This window comes from Oryza brachyantha, chromosome 1 (genome assembly GCF_000231095.2).
Source record: "Oryza brachyantha chromosome 1, ObraRS2, whole genome shotgun sequence".
Classification (NCBI taxonomy): Eukaryota; Viridiplantae; Streptophyta; class Magnoliopsida; order Poales; family Poaceae; genus Oryza; species Oryza brachyantha.
This window is the reverse complement of record NC_023163.2, coordinates 32,564,293-32,587,481: the sequence shown is the minus strand read 5'-3', so window position 1 is coordinate 32,587,481 and position 23,189 is coordinate 32,564,293. Positions and strand designations below refer to the sequence as shown.

Genomic DNA, 23,189 nt, shown 5'->3' with positions numbered 1-23,189 from the left:
TTTGCAGAGTAAAAGGCGAGGAAAAAAAATGTAGTGAACCATTCTGTGACGCTCTAGTCTCACTCTAATCCCACTCGCACATGTGCAAGGCAAATTCCATCCACTGTGCAAACGCTCGTAATGATAATATGGACTTCGAATGATATTCCCTCTATTTTCTTTTATTTAATACCGCTGACTTAGGACCTCTTCGCTTTGAAGGATTTTTAAAGAAAATTTAAAGGAATTAAACTATTTTCTCTGAAATTTCCGTAAAATTCATGTGTTCCGAAGAGAGCCTTAAAATATTATGCACTTTTTATATTGTCATCATTTGAATAAGTAATATTTATAGTCGACGGATACCCATTTATTTAGTATATTTTAGTTATAAAACTATATATGCAACTATAGAAAAAATAAGTCAGGTACCTTTATTTTGCTCTAGCTCTGCGATTGCCTAAGGATACGGGCCACCTGTCGATCACTATCTAACCTCCGAAGTCCCCTGTTTTATATGTGATTCCAACTTTTGTAACAGGAAAAAAATTCCTGGCTACGTCACTGCTTTTTGGGACCACGTTTGATTGTTCAATCAGATCGTCAAATACTTATTGTTTTAATGGGTATTTCTTTCTTTCTTTGTACAATTTTACTAGAAGAAAAATGTCACTTTGGCTAGTTTTTTATTGTCTGATTTGATTAGTGTGAGATGACATATTATCTGATTTTTTAATAATATTTTGATAGTGCAAACAACTAAATTACCTATTATAATGTCGAAAAGTTGTTTTGAGATACTTTATAAAAATCCTTATATATAGAAAGTTGTTTAACAAATCACATTGTTTATGAGATTATAAAGTGTGTGCTCGATAATATATTTTTTTATTTGTTTCGTATCGCAGGTTGCTTTGGCTATGCCTAAATTTATTTATTTATAAATATATATTAATATATATGGAACAACTTTCTCACATATACCGTCGTAAGGTTATTGTTTTGATGCTGTCAGTTTGCATTCAACCGTGGATGAGAAAATATAAGAAAAACGAAGAGGACTTAGGGCACTTCTAATGTTCTAAATTTACGGAGCAACTTTTGTATCTTTGTTATCGTATGGTCGACTCATCTCTTTTACAATTAGTCTTGTTTTACACGGAGACATTAGTTCTTAATCTAGAACTAGTTTCTTTATTTTTGTTTCTCGCTCTTCAATAAATTAAATATCACATCACTAAATTACTTATGTGACATAACAATAAATACATATAAAAAACTATCCCTTGGATCTGCTGGCTATAAACAAGTTATAAGCATATTTTAAAGAGATGAGAGGAGAGAGAAGATGAGTGAGCTATTAATTTATAGCTAGCTGCACACGGGCTTCAACACAAAATATGTGTATGATAGGTGGGACATGTATTGATGTTTTGTAAATAACTATTGTATTAGATTAGTTATAAATGAAGTTGACTATATTATTAAACTTGCTTTTCTGCAACAAAATTTGACCTGTACTGCACTAGAAATATGAAATGCTGTGGTCATAATGTTGGTCGTCGGGTCACGTGAAACGTTAGCCGCCGATGGGTCCAAGTGTCCAAATTCTCCTGCCCCGGCCAAATCCAACAGTCTATTTATTATTTCCCATCTCCTCCGATCTGGGCACTTGGCATCGTCGTCACCAACTGAGAGAGAGAAGGCTTAGCCGCACAAAGTCGAAGGACACTACACGACGGCGACCATGGAGGCCGCGGCGGCGAGGCCCGTCATCCACGTCGCCGCCATCTGCGGCTCCCTCCGCAAGGCCTCCTACAACGCCGGTCTCCTCCGCGCCGGTACGCATCGTGATTCCTCCTCCACACTCCCCTGGGGCTGGGGTTTTGGGTTTGAGCCGACCGATTCTCCCGTGTAATTCAGCCGCGGAGGTGTGCGAGGAGTCCGTCCCGGGGCTGCGCGTCGAACACGTCGACATCTCCGGCCTGCCGCTGCTCAACACCGACCTCGAGATCGACGGCGGGTTCCCTCCCGCCGTCGAGGCCTTCCGCGACAAGGTCCGCCAGGCCGACTGCTTCCTCTTCGGGTCGCCCGAGTACAACTACTCCATCGCAAGTACGTGTGTGCTGCTTCTTCCCTTTCAGTCTCGGCGTCATCTATTTGTGATGTACTCCTGGCGATAGCGATATATCACATCCGAATTCGCTGTTGCTGGCCTCTTCTGCACGAACTGCCATGGATAAAGTAGATAATATGACCAGAAAAATTGGGGAATCCGTATTTCTTCTTACAGACTTGTAGACTGTAGTCCGTCCCAATTCGATTGGGACGATCTGTGCAGTTCATTCAGATGACAGTATGAGCTCAAAGGTTCATCAAGTGACTGTCCTGAACATTATGTTCGTTTCCATTTTGTTGTCATGGCGCACAATTGGCTGGTTCCCTTTTCATGATCCACAGAAAGTGGAGCTTGTTCCCATCTCATTGTCATGGAAATTCATTTTGCATTATAAGTGGGTTCTTGTTGAGAGCTCAGTATAGCTCTGCTGGGAACAGCATATGACCCTAAATTATGTGGTAGGTAACGTTGTAAAGTAATTCCTACACTGATTGAGAAAAAGTAGAAAGTTAGTCCCCTTTATTCCTTCCTTACAAAATGTTATCTATAAAGTAGATGGAATACCTCAATATTCGTTACTTACTCCTTTAAGCTCAATTGAATTATTGCGCTAACTACTAGTCAAGCTAACTGATGCCCCTCTGCATACGCCAAATTTCCAGCTCTTGGCCTTGTAAAAATGAGTAGAGTTCCCTCAAATTAATGGTCTGTACTTGATTAGACATATATCTATTTTCTTAGGGATCTCACAACCCTATAGCTTAGTCAAGGATGATCAAGTAACATAACTTCCACATTTGATCTATGCTGCTATCATGTCAATCTTTTCCTGTAAATGTATAACTACGCTCCAATTCTTGTACTCTAGTAGTTCAAGAGCCAATTTGTTTGGATTATACCCCGACATCTCTCACATTTCTGGTTGCAGCCTGATTAGCATACTAATTTTAGCAGATTTTGTTTTGAAATTTTTTGTTGACTTGTATGCTCACAGCACATCTCTTTTCACTTACTAGTAGTATGCAGTTCTCCAATTGGCTGCAAGTGCTGTGCACCATCACTCAATGCTGAATGTACTAGTCCAATCGAGTAATTCACTCTTGAACCAGCATTTGGGACTTGGTACAATTGAAATATGCTATACGCAGCAGTTTTGTTGCTTGCTGGTTGACAGATAAGACATATATACATAATATACTACAATACCATGCACAGTTTTCTCACCGTTAAGAAAACAATTAAATTGTGTAACGTCCTTGTATGATTGATGGATGTTAATTTCTAAAGCAAAACAAGAGGCATGGATAACTACCCTGGAAATTCCTGTTATTATAGTATTAGGCTAGACAACTTGTAGAAACTAGCCTGCAGATGAAGTGAAGTCTCATAAACATGTCCATAAATTTAGTGATTCTATAAAGGATGGACTGCATGCATGTTATATTGTATTTCTGATGCTCATCTATGTGCTTGCACCTCACATTTTTTTTCTGCATCAATTGTAGCCCCACTGAAGAATGCACTTGATTGGGCTTCTAGAGGGAAAAATTGCTGGGCAGACAAACCTGCTGCAATTGTCAGTGCAGGAGGTGGCTTTGGAGGGGGTAGATCGCAGTACCATCTTCGTCAGGTTGGTGTATTTTTAGATCTTCACTTCATCAACAAGCCAGAACTCTTTGTAAAAGCATTTGAGCAGCCTCTGAAGTTCGACAGCGATGGTAATTTGATTGATACGGATATCCAAGAACGGATCAAGCAAGTTCTCTTATCCCTACAGGCCTTTACACTCAGGCTGCAAAAGAAGGATTGAACTAGTGAAGCGAACATAAACGTGTTAGTGTGCATTTCCGGAGCTTGGCTCCTTGGATATTTCTATTACAGCTTAGCTGATGGCATTTTACTTTTTAATCAAGCGATGTGTAGTGGAAAGGCAGAAACTTGTAATAAATTCACCCAGAATTATTTCCCTGTTCGTTTGAAAGTTTGATGGCTTGACCACATATATATACAAAAATAAAGATAATATATTTTCTCCATTCCCTTGTGCTGTAACTATGATGATAGATCAACACCTTCACTGAGAATAGCAGCTGGACTTGGGATTTGGGAGGCTTGTCAATTATATCATACTGTAATCAGGTGCATATTTTCCAACTCCATGTTTATCACGTTCTCTCAAATTTGTGAATTGACATGATGAGTTCAAATTTAAATTATAGATGTCTGAATGCAACGAGCTAATTCAGAATTCTAACATTTTATCTAACTGCATCTTATCTCCTCGGTTACTTGTGTTTTGTATCTGTTGCTTGTTTTTCTTCACATTCTTTGATGACATATATCCTCGTATGGTTTCGCATCAAGAGTAAGATATTCAATCCTTTTGACATGGACTAATCAACAAAACTATTTTGGTCTTGTGACTTGTTTGTGTTGCTTGTTTGGTGGATCAGGAATGGATGACAGACTGACAGGCATAAAACCCACACTGATGTTTTCTTGCTGATAAATGGCTGCCCATTTTTCTGAACCGAGGAGAAGAAGCTTTTGCACTAAGCATCGTGCGTGTATGCATCCAAAAAGCTCAATCAAGCATCAGGTGAGAAAAAAGATGCATTTCTTTTAAAAAACCTGCTAAGATCAGACACTTCAGTCAGACGCCTCCGTGGTTCTGTCTTCTATGCTAATGTGGATGCGATTGCATTTTGGCATACATTGGCATTAACCTACTGGGTTATCTACATGGCTTCTATGCATTCGCTAATACTGGTTGAAAAAATAATTAGTGTATATTACTCTTAAAGTGAAAATAGTTAGGTTATGATTCTATAACTTTTCTCCTAGCACATTGCATAAGTCAGTGTGAACTAGATGAACTAAATGTGAAATGAATCTTGCCAAAACTGAAAATTTTGGAGTCAAGCAAAGCAGAGGCCAAACTGGTCAGCTTAACAAAATTATTGGCAAACTTTGACCTTAAATTGCACCAAACCGCAAATATGCATGAACACATCAATACGAAGCTAATTGACCATACTAAGCCCTTGTATAAGTCTCTTTGCACTCTTATAATCAACTTTCAGTATAAGCTGGAGACCTTCGTCAATAGGAAACAGAATACTGTTTGAAGCAGATTTAATATATATTTTGGGAGTACTAAATTTGTGGAGTTTCTGGAAGGTCTGATGAGCTAAAAAAAGGATCCACTTAAGCTCACGTTTAAGGAGCCAAGGAGGTGGGTAGAGCCGTAAAGGTCGATCCAGACCTAATCCAACCAAACTTTGTACCTGGGATATTTGAATATACATTTGTTGTGTGACCCTTCAGTTTGTTTTTCAACCTCTCTTGGACTTGCAGAAACATGGCGTGGTGTGGACAAGCGTGGCAGGCACGTACTACAGATTACCAGCCAACTTTGCCGCATGATGTTCGGAGGTAGTGCCACTTGTTTTTTTCATGAACAGGTAAAGGTCTTTGCAACTTTGCATTGACGTATCATGATCCCTGCCACTATCTCCACTTCATAAAAATCACAAATGGGTGACCACACGCACAATGGGAAATGGTTTGGCTCATCTATTGGACATTCGGGCCTACAGGTACAGCTTCCTGCTCCCCTCTACTGATTATCAATGTTGGGAACTAATTATGCTTATGAATTATCATAAATAGCACGTGCAGATAGTCTGATAACCAATTGATATTTAACATGCTAGTTAGTACTAAATTTGTTCTATCTTAAAAAAGAAAAAGAAACTATACATTTGAACCACCCCAAACACTGCAACAGTCATGATAGAATCTGACGACAAAATACTACCAATTCCTGGTCTATATAATTTCACCAAAGTCTGTTGCTCTAATACTCTATTCTTCGAGCAAGTACCATGTGATATAATACTTCTTGGCTGCAAGCCGTTGTTTTTGGTACGTGACGTGTAGATGCTCTTTATTTTTCACTCGTGTGTTTCACGGGGAATTGATTTAACCAGCGCTATAAACAACACTTTTTTCCACTAACCCGTCGAATAAAAAACAAGGTTGATGGCAGCAGGAGCTATTGGTAGTCGTTCAAGAAAAGAAATGCCTTCATTTGCAATCGCTTTCTGGGAAAGGAGCCGTGTACAAAGCATTGTAACGTCACCGAATTATTTATCCCATTACATACTCCAAATTTATTATTTTCCAAATTCTCTTAAGAACGAGCATAATAGCAGGGCTATAAACTGACTAAATGCTAATGTGGAAGAGAGTAAAAGCATGCTATAAGCTTATAGCTAGCTTGGACAAAAGAACCAAAAAATTATGAGATAGACAGGTGGGTCCTGCATTAATGATGAAGAATTTAACTACTACTCCCTTCGTCCCAAAATAAACCAATTTTTCACTTTTTAGCTACAATGTTTGACGCTTGTCTTATTCAAAAACTTTTTATGATTAATATTTTTATTTTTATTTGTTGATAAATCATGAATAGTACATTACGTTTGACTAATTTTTTTAATTTCTTGAAAATTTTTCAAATAAGACAAATGGTTAAACGCTAGACACATATGGTCAAAAGTTTACCTTATTTTGGGACGGAGGGAGTATATAAGTGAACTAAGGGGCCGTTTAGTTTGAAAATTTTTTGGGAGAAGTGTCACATTAAATATTTAACCGGATGTCGGAAGTGGTTTTCGCATACGAATGAAAAAACGAATTTCACGGCTAGGCTGGAAACCGCGAGACGAATTTTTTGAGCCTAATTAATCCGTTATTAGCACATGTTGGTTACTATAGCACTTATGCCTAATCATGTACTAATTAGGCTCAAAAGATTTGTCTTAAGATTTCTTCGTAACTGTGCAATTAGTTTTTTGGTTTATCTATGTTTAATGCTTTATTTAGGTGCCCAAAGATTTGATGTCATGTTTTTGGAAAACAATTTAGGAATTAAATAAGGCCTAAAAGGATACTACACGGAATCGTATAGCCTTGTTGGCTATATTATTAGCATTGCTCTAAGGAGCATGGGTTATGGTATAATATAATAAGCTCCTGGCACTGTGTTGATACAATATTTCTTGGCCTTTGAAACGGCAAAGTCTAGGGAAGTGTTATGATATCAGACTTTCAGGCAGAGAAGATGACTAAAATACAAGACATTATTACAAATGACGATTTCTGCTGTTAACCTCTCTTACCTTCTTTTCAAAGAAAAAGAAGACTGACGATGATATTCTGAAGATATGTATTGTCTTTGTTTCGCAAGACTCGCTCGACCGTCGGTGGTTGGTGCCCATCGATCAATTAAGTTCGAATTGGTGCCTCTCACTGTCTAGTGTCAGTGTTTTCCAACCAATTCAGTTGACAAAAAGACCCCATTTCTCCGGCACTTGGCTCAATCCACTCGCCTGCAGGAAAAAAAACTGAACCACTTGTTTGCCAAGTAGTGCAATTTCTCTCTTCTGCCGGCCAGAATCTGAGCCTCAGACAAAGGAGCAGTATTCTACTACCATTGCCTTGTGTTCTCAAAGTCAAGATCATGCATGATACTATATGGCACGTAGACGAGCTCTGTATGGTACTCGAAACACATACGCGCAGTAGTTTCTTCAGGCTGTGAACTCTTCTGCCTTACGAGTGGCTCTGGTTATGGACTCTGACAGGTGAAATCAACATTGACATGGCAACTGGCAACAATGGTTAATGGAGCTTCTAGAAGGCAAAATGTTGGTAACCGGCAACGATACACACACAATTTGGAGTTGAGAATTCTCAGACAAGTCATCATTTCCCAGAAAGTTACTCTTGGGCTATGCTCTGCTTTCTCTCGGCTGTCTGCCGTCCACCTTAGAGGTTCAATAGTATAGATAACTGTTGGCTACAAATTATCTATACTAACTTAATAGTTAATTTATACAACAGTTATATACTACACAATTAATATCCGGTCTCACTTGCCATACACACATGTCTTGGAGTTTGTGCTGCAGCTGGCTACAAATCTGTAGCGCGATGCTCTTCTCTCTCCTTTTTTATCTCCTTAAAATATGCTTATAGCTAGCTTATAGCCTACTATTATACTTGCTCTTATTACTTCGCGCCGCAGCAATCTTCACTTCCTTGATTTCATCTTGTAACTAGCGAGCTTTACTAAGAGAAGTTTAATAGTATAGCTTACTAGTTCTAATTCATCTATAATCAATTTAATAGCCAATTTATATAATAGTTACCTATAAAACATTAGTATATGGTCTCACATGTCATACACACGCGGTGTCTTAGAGTCCATGTGCAGCTGACTATAAATTAATAGCTTATATCTATTCTCTCTCATCTCTTATCTCTTTAAAATATGCTTATAGCTGACTTATAGCCTGCTCTGGGCATGCTGGTAACAGAAATAGTAGAGTTAGGGTGGCTTTGTTGATGGAAGATTGTTATTTGTTCTCCCATAAATATCGTCCATCGTATTTTATCTTTACTCAGGAACTGGAAGGCGTTGATGAAGGGCAACGAAACTGCGACAATAGGCAATGATGCAGAAGATCACTGGGAAGACAATGAGTTTAGGACAGAGATAAGGAAGAACCGGAATAGGATGACCTTTTATGTGGGGTTTCAGTTGGTGGTTTTTAGCTTCTGGGCTGGCTCCGTCGTTTAATCCTTTTGCTAGCTAAATCAGGTTGTTCGAAAGAAAGAAAGGAAAAAAATTGAAAAATGGTATGCTGTCTGTTTCTGTTTGCTACCAAACGTTGTATAATTTTTTAAATAAGATGAATGGTCAAACGTTGCAGTTAAAAAAGTCAAATATCTTATATTATGAAACGGAGGTAGCACTTTGTAAGCTGGAAATACCAGCAGACTACTATCTTGCTTTCAGTAAAAACATGACTCTTTTGAGTCTTTTATCAAAAAAAAAAGTAGCAAGCTTTACAAGATTGTAAACATATGTTGCAACAAAATTTGCCAAATGATTCAGCCTATGGAAATTATCGATGGGCCTATTATCTTCAGAAAAGGGTGCTATGAAAAGTTGCAGTTAACGTAACAAATGGAACTGCTGGAACTCCCTTCATCTAAAAATATAATAATTTCCAGCCCTCACAATTTGTTTTCTATACTATAATAATTTCTAGCCCTCACCATCAACTCATTCATGTTTTTTGAAAGAAAAAATATCTTAAACGTATATATCAAACTATTTTTATTAACTCTACTTTAATAACATGTTGATGATAATTTTTTCAATAAAATCCCGTTGCAATGCATGGGCAATATGCTATAACTTTCACAACTATTTTCTCTTCTTAACTGATCATAATCTCAACTATTTAATTTTACCAATTTTTTAATAACCATGTATGGCTCTAAAGCATCTTATATTTCAGCACCCACATCTTTTGGCTTTTGATTATATTTATAAGCCAAAATTTGAATTTTCGACATTAAGTTTAGAGTTAATTTTGAATTTTTTTTGTCATGTTTTGTTTTTTAGCCTTAATTTTTAGATCGCTATGAACACGTATATAAAAGTTTTATTTATAAATTATTTTTCGCTTGTAAATATGTCATTTGATTTTTTATTTAAAAAACCAAATAGATGACCCCCCTAGGCCATGGCCGGGGCCCGGGTTTTTGTTGACTTGCGTAAGAATATACTCTTAGCTTACTGCTTGGGGACTTGGGGACTGTCTTAACACTGCAGGTCGAGTTTTCTTTTTATTATATTATTCTAGGACGGGAGTATCTCAAACCGCAAAATTAGTATAATAAGTTCATCGTGTCAGAGTTAATTTTTTTAAACGCCACACCAAATCAGATATGCAATTCCAGTCAACAACAGTGTCTATCATGGCTGGACCAGATCTCCCTGCAGCGTCAGGTTCGTCCAGCTGCCGAAACTGCACTGTGCCGATTGCTCCGAATCCATCAGAAATAAACGTTGTTGTCAAACCTAGCTCGCATCAAAAAGGACACAACTATTCTTTTGCGCTCTGCTCCAATAGTCCAATCACGTATTTGTCCAAGACAAGCAAACCACAACAACTACGTGACAGCGAGACCGACTCGCAACTAATCTAATCGATCCAACCCAAGGGAGGAATTGCGATGGAAGGGTGTGGACAAGAAGCAAGAGGAAAAGAACACGAAGTGGATGCTGCTGTGTGCTATAATTCTACTACTATTACCACTAGATATATATCTGAATATATGATGGCCGTGCAGACGTGCAGTGTGCACTATGGGTTAGTTGCCTAGTTGGTCCTCCTTTCTTATACAGACCGACTGTAGAACTGAATTTCGTTAGAATATGATAAACTATAAATTAGATGAAATTATCTAGTATCATCGTTGCAAGGCAGCATGGAGGACACTAGTGAGTGCGGGGGAGAGTGTTGATGGCAAAGAAGATGACGTTGAAGCCTAGGACGGGAGTCTGTTACATAGTTTTTCTGTTTCTTATACCGTCAAATTTAATGCAGGAAATGCATTCCAATAGTGACATGTTTGGTTTTTTTATGAAAAAAAAAGACAAACATCATATTTATAAATAAAAAATATATGTGAATAAAAAGTAATATGTGAATAAAATTTAAAAATGATAATATAGATTAATATGTGACGTGTCACTTCGTAAATATATGTATGTAAAGTCGTCCTCTGTTAAGTTAATGAAAAAAACAAAATAAACTTCGATTACTAATACGTATATTTAGAGCCAACCATTTTTATGTAGAAGTCAAATTTATCCTTACATATCTATGCAGTGATATTATACATTAATCTATATAATTAAATATTAAAAATATTTCATAACTATTTAATTTAGATGACGTAGCCCAAGAATCCTCCTCGCTTCACACACACCGGATTTTCTCACTTGACATCGCCTAACTTTTGCAAATCCACATCAATCTGCTTAAATATTCAAGACTACACCAAGACAGACAAGCCAGCAGAGAGTAGACAGTAGCTAAGCTAGACAGGCAGTGGTTACGGTTACGGTTGGATTTTTGCCTGTCTGCCGGTGGACAGCTGAGAGGCATTGCCATGGACATGTACATGTACATACACCAGATGTGGAAGCAAGGCGATGTGTCGTTTGGCAAAACCGGACGCTTGCACCACGCACTCCTTTGCTTTAGTTTCCCTCTTGCAAGTGCAACCACCATGCCCTCTCGTCTGCTACAAATGTCTCCATCTTGCGTCTTCTGAAGGCTACTGCTGCTGTTCATGTTTTGATGTTCTACTAACTGTAAGTATCAGCCATGGGTCTTCCCTGTTCGTGCTTGCCTGTTGCTGTTCAGTTCTTTTAATTTCCTTATGTGTAACTTTGATACATATGAGTATATGATCGATGTGTGTTTGTCTGAATTTGTTAGGACTTGTGAAGAGACTGAAGCTACTGGATTTTCTTGGGAAGGCAAGGGGAAGCTAGTGTGATCGATGATGGAGGCGGCGAGGTTTGTGTACGAGCTGGATCATGGAGGAGAAGCGGAGGAAGAGAGCGGCAGCAGCCGCCGCGATCTGCCATGCTTCTTGGACATCTACGTGCACGACGCGCGCGGCATCCACAACATCTGCATCTACGCAGCCCAGGACGTGTACGCCAAGTTCTCGCTCACCTCCAGCCCGGACGACGCGCCGGCGCTCGCCACGGGCGTCGCGGCGGGCGGCGGCGCCAACCCGCGATTCGACGAGCGCCTCCCGCCGCTGCCCGTCAGGCGGGCGCGCCTCGGCACCGACGTGCTCAAGTGCGAGATATGGATGCGGAGCTGCGCCAAGCGGCTGCTCGAGGACCAGCTCCTCGGCTTCGCGCTCGTCCCGCTCGCCGCCGTCGCCGCGGCCGACGGCGCGCGGCTCGCGCAGGACTTCTCGCTGTCCTCCACCGACCTCTTCCACTCCCCCGCGGGAACCATACGGCTGTCGCTCGCCCTCCACTCCGGGTCACCCGGCGATGCGTGCCCGCCACCGGAGCGTGCCGCCGAGCCGTCGATCACGTCGGAGGTGGTGATCCTCGAGCCCGCTTCTCCGGTGGACTACGCGAGGATCGAATTCCCTGACCTTAACGCGGTGAAAGAAAACGACGACATGGCCGTGCAGTACCTGCCGTTCTTGCACCTCGGCGACGCGCGGCCACCGGAGGCCATGGAAGACGACTACGAGATGGCCACGAGCCCGCGCGAGGAGAAGACAGTGTCCTCCGACGGGAGCAAGAACGCCTCGACGTCGACGACCTCCGCCGTCAGCGACGACAACAGGGTGATCTCTTCCTCCGAGGCAACGCACAAGACGCAGCCCGACGCCGACGACGCCACCGCACCCATGTCGTGCCGCTCGCCGGAGACACCTACGTCCAACAACAGCGGGAAGTCGTCGTCGGCCAAGGAGAAGGGCACTGCGGAAGACATGTTCAAGTCGCCCCTGCGTGACATCGACATGGAGGCAGAGCAGAGCGCGATGCAGCGGCAGATCATGGAGATGTACATGAAGAGCATGCAGCAGTTCACGGAATCGCTGTCTAAGATGAAGCTGCCGATGGAGCTCGACGGCGACAATGGTGTCGTCGTTCAGAAGGAGGAGAAGCCGGAGGCAGATGTGAAGCAACAGGTGAAGAAGGATGGCGGGAGAGTGTTCTACGGAAGCAGAGCTTTCTTCTGAAGAAAAATTTGCGGAGAGAGACAAAAATGATCTCTTCTTACAAAGGTAAATGAGTTAAGCACAAAATTCAGCGTGCAGTCTGAGAATTAGGTTTAATTTTGCTTGTTAATTCTTAACTTAATTTGTTCATCAAAATTGTAAACTAAATCTATTGCCGAGAGAGTAACAGATGGAATGGATTTGTGTTCTGGTATCAGGCAAGATTGCTTGCTGAGTTCCTGAATATGTTGATATGTTCTATGGTGAAACCTCTTGCCATTTTGTTCAAACCAACAAAGATGACTTTTTTGTTGAATGGATTAGAAGGATAATTAGTGTACCAGTAGAACACATAACAGAAAAACAATCATTTGAAACAAATCCGAATCACAATTTTCAATTGATTGCAAACAATAGACTTGATCCCTCATGAAACAAACGGAGTACAAACCAATGAACTGGTTTGGAAGGCTTACATCAGGGTCCAATAATTTTGTTTCAGAAGGAAGCAATCCGTTGATGATTACTCCCAAGTATTCTCTCTTCTGTAGTCATAGCTCAGCACTTCAATTACATGTATGAAACAGAGAAAGGCCAAAGTATGAAACAGAGATTAGTGGTTGCAATTTCTACATCAACTTCGTCGCGACTAACTTCTTCTGCTTGATTACTTCTCCTGATTACAATGGATTACCACGAACTTTCCATGCAAATAGTTTCGAAATGCCAATGTACTAGTCCAACAATTTTGCAGGTCATACATTTCAACTCCTGATGAAGCTGAAACATTCCTGCAGTATGCCGTTTCAGCCATCACAGGAAATTTGGTACTATTCTCTATGAACCATGACCTTGTATCAGTATATGAGATTTATTAAAGACGACCAAAAACTTCAGAAAAGTCAAAGTCAATGGGAGATGTTGCAATCATCTGCTCCATTGTCATTGATTTTGCTGATACGGGCTTGGACTGACAGAACGAAATTGCACTACAGAAAGCGGCTTCCACTGACTGAAAATTGTACTACAGAAAGGGGCTTGATCACTATAAGACAGCAGGCATTAACAAGCATGTGCACTCAGTTAATCAGTAAGAATGTTAATCAGTCAAAAAATCTTGAGAAATTAAGTCACAAGCTGAAGTTTGTCGCAAGTGATCTTTTTTCCCTGAACTCTGAACTGCTCTGAATCTGAAACGCTCAGCTGTAATGTGCCGGCGGGAAGAGGTTAAAGGATGAAGCTTTAGTTCTCGATGATGAGCTTGGCGCGAGCGTGGCCGGCCTCGACTCTGTACTGGTCGCCCATGCCGAAGTGCGCCATGAGCAGCCACACCACGGTGAGCAGCTCGCCGCCCTGGCTCAGCTGCTTGGCGTGGAAGTTGCCCCTGCACTTGCCCGCCGCGTAGCACAGCATCTCCACCCACACGCCGGCCACCAGCCGCCACCGCTTCTGCCGCTCCAGCCGCCGCAGCTGCTCCGCCAGCCTGCACGCGTCGAACAGCACCGACTTGCTCCGGTCCCCCTTCACCTCTCGCGGGTTGATCTCCGTCTTCACCTTCGTCAGCGCCGCCGCGCCCTGCCGCGGCGTCTGCACCTCGCCGCCACGGAGGAAGAAGTTCTTGGTCTCCGCGCACGTGTCGCCGAACCTGATCTGCCCGATGCTCGCCGTCAGCATGAACGGCCGCATCACTAGCAGGAATAGCATGTAGTTCGAGATCTCCCTGCTCGCCGCCGGCAAGTGGGAGACGTCGTTCAGGTGGCTCTCGTTCGCCGAGGGCGCGTGGTCGGAGCAGGAACAGAAGCAGCAAGAAGACCACAACTCCAGCTTGCTCTTGTCGGCGCGCGTGTCGCCGTCGTCGTCTTGCTGCTGCTCGTCGTAGAATATCAGGTCGGTGGCGATGTGCCAGAGGATGATGCTCTCGTCGAACTCCACCTCGACGCTGGCTCCGAGCTACTGGTAGCACCCCATCCGGTGTAGGAACCACTGGCCGCGGTGGTCGCCGAACCGCCGGTAGCTCATTGGGTCCGCCGTGCTGTTGGCCTTCTCCTTGAGCTTCTTGAAGATGAGCTGCTTGAGCACCATGGAGACGTCGATGTGGTGGGTGTACCAGAAGCTGTCCCAGATCGTCTTGACGCGGACATTGTAGTCCCACTCGAGCTTCTCGAGCTTTCTGGTGAGCCATGTCGGCTTGTCCTTGAGGCAGTAGTGGATGAGGTTGTACTGCGCCATCTGGTTCGACCACCGCGGCCTCCCCTCCGGCAAGAAGTACTTGACCGCCCGAAAGACTCTGCTCGCCATGGGGAGGCACTTGTCCTTCTTCCGCAGGTCGGCGAAGCTCCAGGGGGAGATGACCATAAGGAGGATGCCGTAGATCTCCAAGAAGATGGCGCCACCGAGGAGCACGTATGAGACGGCGACGTCGACTGGCTTGTAGGAGGCCTTGTCGGTGCCGGAGAAGATGAGTAGGGAGATGACGGGCGTGGCGAGGGTGAAGATGCGGAGGTAGCGGCCGGTGGGGCCATGGATGACGGAGGACTTGGAGTGGAGCGACTCGTACATGAGGAGGAGCTCGATCTCGACGACCTTGTAGGCCTGGTCGCGCTGGAGGCGGCGGAAGAAAGCGAGGCTGTCGGTGCGGTCCTGGAAGCTGAGGATGAGGTCGACGAAGAGGCGGCGGAAGGTGTGGAAGAAGCGGTGCGCCTTGACGACGAGCTCGCCGTACTCCATGTGCTCCTCCTGGACATTGATGTTGTCGTCGGGTGGGCGTTCTGGGACGATGACAATCTCGGCGTGCAGGCCGGCCTCCTTGCTGGAGTGGTACTCCTCCATGGACTTGGCGTAGTTGGGGCCCGGGTCGGGGCGTGTCAGCATGGAGCTCCGCAAGCTGCTCATGCTCGCCGACTTGAGCGCCCACGTTCTCTCGGCGTACTTGACGACGCCGGAGACGAACATGAGGATCGCCGGGGCGAGGAGGCCGGCGGTGGAGGGGCGCGACTTCCAGTAGACGTAGAGCGCGAGGGCGATCTGGGAGACGAGGCTGAGGAGGTGGCGGAGCCAGAGCTCGTTGTCCTCGATGGCGAACGCCGTGATGGTGTCCTGGCCGCCGAGGTGGAGGATGAGGAACGGCGCCCAGAAGACGAGGAGGTGCATGTCGCCGGCGCCGTGGGGGGAGCCGTTGCTGCAAAGCTTCTGGTTCTGGGAGAGGTTGCCGAGCGCGTAGATGGCGATGGAGTCGGCGAGGAGGTAGGCGAGCCAGAGCATGAAGTGGAGCCAGGCGGCGACGTTGCGCTTGCGGAGGCCGCCGGTGAAGAGGAGGAAGACCTGCAGCGAGAGGCTGCTGAGCAGAAGCACGCGGATCTCCCACTCCCCCCATAGCCGCCGCAGGCTCTTCATCTCCCCGCCCCGCCTCTCTCCTCGCCTTCGTCGGAGCAGCAGCTGCTCTGCTCTGCTGGACGGCGGAGGCGGAGGCGGAGAGCTCGACTCCATGGAGGCAGGTCGCCGTTGACTCGTAGACTAGTCGCTGTGGCCCATGGATGCAGTGATCAATGGGCCAGACTATGCGATCTTCAGTTTGACGGCCCACTATTTGATAGGCCACTTTCGCCTCCCCTGCTGCAGCTCAGCCCATCAAGCGGCAACGCAGCGAAACGGATCGGGCCCAAGTTTAATTTGGGCCAGCCTGGCGCTAATCAGCACGTACATTCTGGCCCGTTTTGCGATTTTGACACCAACTACTAAGGCAGCAATTTCACTTGTCAAATCTGAACACAGGATATATTAGTTTGGTTTTTCCTCGTTAACAAATGATGGCATGTTTTGTTCTGTGCCTTACCAATATATTGATGGTACCAAACTCTTGGTAGATTACCATTACCAAGTTGTTGGTGGGGTAGAGTTCTATCATCAATGTTTGATTTGTTACAAATGTTGAGCCAATAGTTGTATTAGATTGAAGAAATTTTTAGTATGGTACCAAATGAATCATTGGCATTTCCATCCACTCCATTTGAGACCAAATCGAAGTATTACATTTACTATTTAAACTATAAAAGTGTATGTTTTGCTATTAAATGTCCAATATCATCAGTGTTCTTGCCCAGCCTAAGGGTGAGTTCGTTTGAGCAAATGAGCCGAACAACTTCCTCGTTTTCATTAACACGCTTTCCTAATGGTTATACGGTATATTTTTAAAAAAGTTTTTATATTTTTTCTTGAAAAATCGAATGAATCTATTTTTTTAAGTTTAAAATAATTAATGTATTACTTTGTTTTGTGCACAACAAATTATCACATATTTTTTCCCGAACGAACCCACCTAAGAGAATCCCCAACAACTCATTTAAATTTGGTCATCCAAATCTTTATTTGGATGATCATCTAAAACAGTTTTATCTTTTATATCTTTTTGTACTCTACCAGATCATCTATATATGATATCCTCTATATCTGTTTAGAGGATGGAAAGAGATTATCTAGATATGAAGGTTCTCTCGTAACATGGATGACATCTAAAAATAGATGATATGATGACCGTTCTGTTGGATCTCAATTTATAATCTTCATCCTTTATTTTAAAAATAGAGAATGAGATAGATAAGTTATTAGGGATGCAGATATGCGTAGGTTCAGGGAGGGAGTATGGAGTTTTTGGGCGATCACGCCCCTAGTCCATGCACGCCGATCGTGCTGGTTCTCGACGCCGGCCGGAGGCGTATTTGCACGCGGCGTGAGGCTCCCCGGCGCGTGCGGCCACGCTCCACGCCCGCATCGGCACGTTCTGGCCGCGTGTCGACGCCCACGCGCTACGTCGGCCGCGCCTCATTATTCGATTAGATTAACCGAGCTGCACGACGATTAATTTATTGTAATTGGCTCGATCATCGCGCGTTAGCTTAGCTTAATTGTGGAATGCTTCTATCATCATTTGGCGTATCCATAGTATTTAAACCGGCCTGCAGCTAATTAGACATTGTTATTTTTTTTTCATTAGAGATTTTCTGGTGACTGGACTATCTGATTTCGTACGTGAGTTTTTTTTAATAGTTCACCGAAGGGAAGAGGTTTTCCACCTGAATTTTGATTCAACAACAACAAAGTTTACATGAGGTTTAGAAAGAGCGGGGCCCCACATTTGGAGCAAGATTTTATTTATGAGTATAAACGACTAATTTTTTTATTTAACGTCATTGGTTTTTATCTATTTTTACCGTTCATCTTATTAAAAATCATATAATTTAATTTTATATATTTACAAAAATAATTTGAATAATACGAACGGACAAACGTAGATTAAAAAAATTAATGCTATCAAATAGGAAAGCAAATGAAGTACTATAAAGTTATAAATTTTCTAAGATAAGACAAAAAAATTTCTATTTTTACACGAAATGCATTGTTTATAAGCGTGCGATACCTAGCTGTGGGCATTAACGAATGGAAGTAATGGCGGTTCATTTCGCTAAGCCTCAACCGGTGAACTTCGATACTACTATATTGCTTGGGACTGTAGTATTAAACTAATGATCTACTAGTATTTTATATGCTCAAACCTAAATATTTAGATTGAGAAAATTTTTAAAAAAAGTATCATGTCAAATATTTGACCGGATATCGGAAGGGGTTTTCGGACACGAATGAAAAAACGAATTTCACGGCTAGCCTAGAAACCGCGAGACGAATCTTTTGAGCCTAATTAATCCGTCATTAGCACATGTTGGTTACTGTAGCAATTATGGCTAATCATGAACTAATTAGGCTCAAAAAATCCATCTCAAGATTTCTTCCATAACTGTGCAATTAGTTTTTTGGTTCATCTATGTTTAATACTTTATTTAGATGTCCACAAATTCGATATGATATTTTTGCAAAACCTTTTTAACTAAACAAGGCATACATATATATATATATATATATATATATATATATATAGAGAGAGAGAGAGAGAGAGAGAGAGAGAGAGAGAGAGAGAAGTAGCAACTGCCCCCAGAAAGCTAGCTACTCCAGCTTGCTAGGTTGTACTGCTTTTGGCTCCGGGAATAACCTGGGAGCTAGTACTCGCACCCCTGTGTAGTACCATGATTTCAATGAACAGAACACATCAACACATAGAGAGGCTGGTTGCAGTAGTACAACCATATCGAGTAGTACATTGATCAAAGAATATCCAGTTGATCTACACAATTAACGTACTCCATCAAGTTGGTCCACACGGATCAACTTACTGTGCCCTACAGATCGTGTGTACTGACAAGTACTACTATCTAGATAATGGAAGATTTGATTAAACCATATGCATCAGATGATTAGTACATATATATACTTTCCATTTCCCTCTCCCTGTTAACAACAGATCAGTATCTCCACCACTTGAAGCAAGATAACATAATCTATACTACAACCTTTCCCCTCACTCAAATTATTATCGCATGTAATATATGCATGTCTCACTAGTTCTAATTTTAGCAATCTTTTGGTAAACTATGTCAAGTAGTAGGTGACAATGACATCCATCATCTCTCTCGATCGTCCCATTATAAATGAAGAAGTCATCTCCTTTGAAGCTGGCCTAAGCTAACTCAATCAAACCTCACCATGAAGGTTAGTTAATGTTGTTAATCACCTCGAGAAAATTCGGTTAGCTCCCTCCTTAAGCTACCTAGCTACTGCTTCTGTTTCACGAAGAATATTCCGGCCGGCCATCTGTAGCTGTAGCATGGAGCAGCTGTTCGACGACCCGTTCGCGAGCAGCATGTCGTCGCTGGAGGCGGACATCTTCTCCGGCGGCGGCCAGCTGCCGTCCCCGTCGTGGCCGGACCTAGACCTCGATGACGATTTCCATGAGCTGTCCGCGCCGGCGGCGAACGCGGCAATGTCCTCGGGTTACTGCTCCGGCGGATCCGGCTCCCACAGGAAGCTCAGCCACAACGCCTACGAGCGCGACCGCCGGAAGCAGCTCAACGAGCTCTACTCCTCGCTCCGCGCTCTCCTCCCCGACGCCGATCACACTGTAATTACACAAACCAATCAATCCGATACACACCGGTTTAATTAGCAGTACTTGATTAACCATGCATGCATGAGATCTTGATCGATGTGATTTTGCTGTTCCGTTCGTGCTGCAGAAGAAGCTGAGCATTCCGACGACGGTGTCGCGTGTGCTCAAGTACATACCTGAGCTGCAGAAGCAGGTAGAGAATCTGGAGAGGAAGAAGAAGGAGCTGACGATGAATAATCCCAGCTGCAAGCAAGGATTATTGGGGAGCCAGATGAGCGAGAGCGCACTCAGCACAGCTCCAATCGTTTCAGCCACCTGCATAGATGACATGGAGATCATGGTTCAGATCAGCTTCTTGAGCAATGTGGCGGGTTCAATCCTTCCTCTTTCCAAGTGTATCAAAGTACTGGAGAACGAAGGTCTTCACCTTATCAGTTCATCTACTTCCTCCGCATTTGGGAACAGGACATTCTATAGCCTCCATCTTCAGGTACACAAACATACTCGCTCTCTGTATTTTAGTAGATAACACCATTATCTTTTTTTTTAACGTTCGATTATTAGTCCTACTCAAAAGAATTTACATGATTATTCTTTATTTGTTGTAATTAAATTTATTACTAAATATATTTTAATTATAAATTACATTTTCACATATTCCAACATAATTTTTAAATAACATGAATGATCAATCGTGTACCAAAAAATTACAGCGTTGTCTATTAAAATATTGAGAGAGCATGTGCGAGAATTGATTAATTACTTACCTTTTTAGATAGTAATTGGTTAGTTTCTTATGGTAATACATATTTGAAATGATAATCCATGCATGTTTCTTATGGTAATATATATTTGAAATAATAATCCATGTATATTTTCAAGCACAAGAAACCTAGCATCAAATCAAGGACTAGAGCCACATTATTAGGATGCAAGCTAGATAATATGTGTAAATTTTGTACTATATATATTTTGACAAAAATGTTATAAAACTATACTTTAATTTATGGCACGATATATATATATATATATATATATATATATATATATATATATATATATAAAACTATACATTTAAGCCACAACAACACAAACTATATAGTTTTATGGTAGAATATCAAAATTCTGGATTTAGTGTAGAATATATCATAAAATTACATGATAAGAGCAACAGAGTTAGTAACACAAACAACATATTTAATTAGTGGTAATTTTTTTAGAGAACTGTATATTATAAAATTTCTCACAAAACGACAATGACAGGAATCCGCTATTTAGAACATACGGTAGTTTGTCATATGGTGGTTTAATATCTACGGTTGGTGTGTTTTGATACTTAATCCTATATAATATTTAATCTGAATTATGTATATATATATTTAGGAGTTTACTTTATACTAATTGATGAGAGAAATTATTACAGATCGATATAAAGAATCTAAGAAGAATGAGATATATATAATCATCCATAATTATGTTCAGAATTTAGCTAGTTTTTGATATTTTAATTAGATCTGATTTGCTTGTGATAAAAACATGTTTCTTAGTCACAACTCTATATGGTTTTATATTAAATCAAATATATATGAATCAACATGACAAGTAAAAATATATGGCATTACTCATAATACTAATACTCGAAATAACCTCTAAAAATATGTGATATTACGTATGAATGATATGTTGTATATCAAATTTGAATTATATGAATCAAACAGCATGATAATAAGTTAAAACATATGTGGTGATAGCTTCATATTACTTGTAAAAAATGTTCTTCATATATCAAACATATCTTAATAATAGTCAAGGTCCGTATTGATCGATTTTTGTTATGCATTCATAAAAATAATAGATAATTTTAAAAAAAAATGGACATTAAAAATACATGGAAGTGCAAAGAATAATTATTGTAATCAAATTTCTGACCTAGACAAGAATGAAATTGTTTTTTTTTCACTACACAGGTACTAGCTAATAAAAACAACTGTATATGCATGGGAAGTAAGATTTGCAACAATGCATGTCTCCGATATGAAGGATACATGGCTAAAGAACTGTAGAATAACAAAACAGCAGCAAAGAAAATTGATGGACTAATATATATGAAAGTATCACTAGTACTAGGGGTGAAAAAAGTGCCGGTAATTCTCGACCAATCGACCATTGTGTCTAATGTTTCGCCATTTTTACCAAGCCATCTAAAAAAGTTTACCGACCAAAAAAGTTTCCAAGAAAAAATATGATTATGCATGGAACGGTTGAGACTGCTTTTCGACGGTTTTCATCCATAGAGGCCACACCCGAGACTTGACTAAATGAATAGTTGTAGAGAACTTAGGCATATACATAAACCTTACCTATAATTAGGCTTAGGCATATATATGCATGCCGTTACAATCTGGTTAAAATCAAGTTCCTTGGTATATATTTAACCTTCATGGTAGAAATATAGAAATAAATATAAATCATTATTAATGTTTTTATATCCAGAAGGGGTATACACACTAGCTACTTCACTAGATCAACGAATATATATGCACGAGCATTTTTCTCATTTTTAAGGAGGTATTACGAGGTATCATTGTTCAATTAAGTGTTTTTTACCATCCTGAAAAGTACCTCAAGATATCAAGACTTTAGTATAAATTTTTGGTATCTCAAGGTACCACACCTTTTAGCGTAAAAAGTGTAGTACCTTGAGATACTTTTTTTAAGGATAGTAAAAAAGCTCAAGGTTTAATATCTTCTGGTATCTAAGGCACTAAGAGATACTAAATTACATAGAGAACAGTGGTACCTCATGGTACATCTTTAAGTACGTAAAAAATGCTCTATATGTACCGTTACAACTGAGATACATGTATGTTCACATTGATAAAGTAGTAAATTAATTGCTCCATTCAGACAGGAGCTATTGTCACCATATGGCTTCCATGGTGCAAATGAACCCGGTACATTTTAGATTTCTAGTAATATTCTTAACCCACAATTTTGTTTGATAATAATAGTGTTTGGCATGCATATATGTACTGTATGTGGGACATGGAGTTATTTTAGTTCTAGATTGGCAACCGTTTAATTTGTGCGCATGTTTTATATATAGTAAAACCATGCATCATTTAAGTTGTCGTTGGAAAGCTATAGTTCAATTCAATCTCCTGAAAACTCATTGTTTTCTTACGTGTATAACATTGAAACAGAGAAGCGAAGGAACGATCAACCAGGAGTGCCCAGCATTCTGTGAAAGGTTGGAGAAAGTAGTCAGGAACAAAGCACAGCTTAGAGCAAGGTTAATAATATAGCCAATAAGCTAGCTATAAGATTTCTTATTTTCTTTTTTTAATCACACATATACTAGTTATCTCTTCATCATTAATGTAAGACCCACATGTCACTCTCACAGAGTTTCTTGGGTCCTGTGTCTAAGCTAGCTATAAGCTAACAGTCTGCTTACACTCTCTCTCA

At 41.4% G+C, this 23,189-nt stretch overlaps 3 protein-coding genes and 1 pseudogene across 3 annotated transcripts; 3 read left to right on the top strand and 1 right to left on the bottom strand.

Moving 5' to 3' along the window:
• The first annotated feature begins 1,633 nt into the window (after nt 1–1,633).
• LOC102723002 (probable NADPH:quinone oxidoreductase 1) lies at nt 1,634–4,134 on the top strand. Its single transcript, XM_006645317.3, has 3 exons — nt 1,634–1,820; nt 1,903–2,094; nt 3,604–4,134. The coding sequence occupies exons 1-3, from the start codon at nt 1,727–1,729 to the stop codon at nt 3,906–3,908; spliced, it is 591 nt and encodes a 196-aa protein (XP_006645380.1). The 5' UTR covers nt 1,634–1,726; the 3' UTR covers nt 3,909–4,134.
• A 7,002-nt stretch (nt 4,135–11,136) lies between these two features.
• On the top strand, nt 11,137–12,944 carry LOC102711495. The gene is made up of 2 exons (XM_040524745.1): nt 11,137–11,342; nt 11,470–12,944. Exon 2 carries the CDS (start codon nt 11,534–11,536, stop codon nt 12,746–12,748), a length of 1,215 nt encoding a protein of 404 aa, XP_040380679.1. The 5' UTR covers nt 11,137–11,342; nt 11,470–11,533; the 3' UTR covers nt 12,749–12,944.
• Nucleotides 12,945–13,135: 191 nt separating this feature from the next.
• Nucleotides 13,136–16,598, bottom strand: LOC102699456 (annotated as a pseudogene).
• A 2,841-nt stretch (nt 16,599–19,439) lies between these two features.
• On the top strand, nt 19,440–23,065 carry LOC102699735 (protein IRON-RELATED TRANSCRIPTION FACTOR 2-like). The gene is made up of 3 exons (XM_015840387.2): nt 19,440–19,733; nt 19,849–20,211; nt 22,925–23,065. Exons 1-3 carry the CDS (start codon nt 19,440–19,442, stop codon nt 23,024–23,026), a joined length of 759 nt encoding a protein of 252 aa, XP_015695873.1. The 3' UTR covers nt 23,027–23,065.
• The last annotated feature ends 124 nt before the right edge of the window (nt 23,066–23,189 follow it).

Coding starts and splice junctions, on each gene's coding strand:
- LOC102711495 (XM_040524745.1), top strand. CDS start 11,534: ATGATGGAGGCGGCGAGGTTTGTGTACGAGCTGGATCATGGAGGAGAA.
- LOC102723002 (XM_006645317.3), top strand. CDS start 1,727: ATGGAGGCCGCGGCGGCGAGGCCCGTCATCCACGTCGCCGCCATCTGC. Junction 1,821..1,902: donor CGCCGGTCTCCTCCGCGCCG/GTACGCATCGTG, acceptor CGTGTAATTCAG/CCGCGGAGGTGTGCGAGGAG. Junction 2,095..3,603: donor GTACAACTACTCCATCGCAA/GTACGTGTGTGC, acceptor CATCAATTGTAG/CCCCACTGAAGAATGCACTT.
- LOC102699735 (XM_015840387.2), top strand. CDS start 19,440: ATGGAGCAGCTGTTCGACGACCCGTTCGCGAGCAGCATGTCGTCGCTG. Junction 19,734..19,848: donor TCCCCGACGCCGATCACACT/GTAATTACACAA, acceptor TTCGTGCTGCAG/AAGAAGCTGAGCATTCCGAC. Junction 20,212..22,924: donor TCTATAGCCTCCATCTTCAG/GTACACAAACAT, acceptor ACATTGAAACAG/AGAAGCGAAGGAACGATCAA.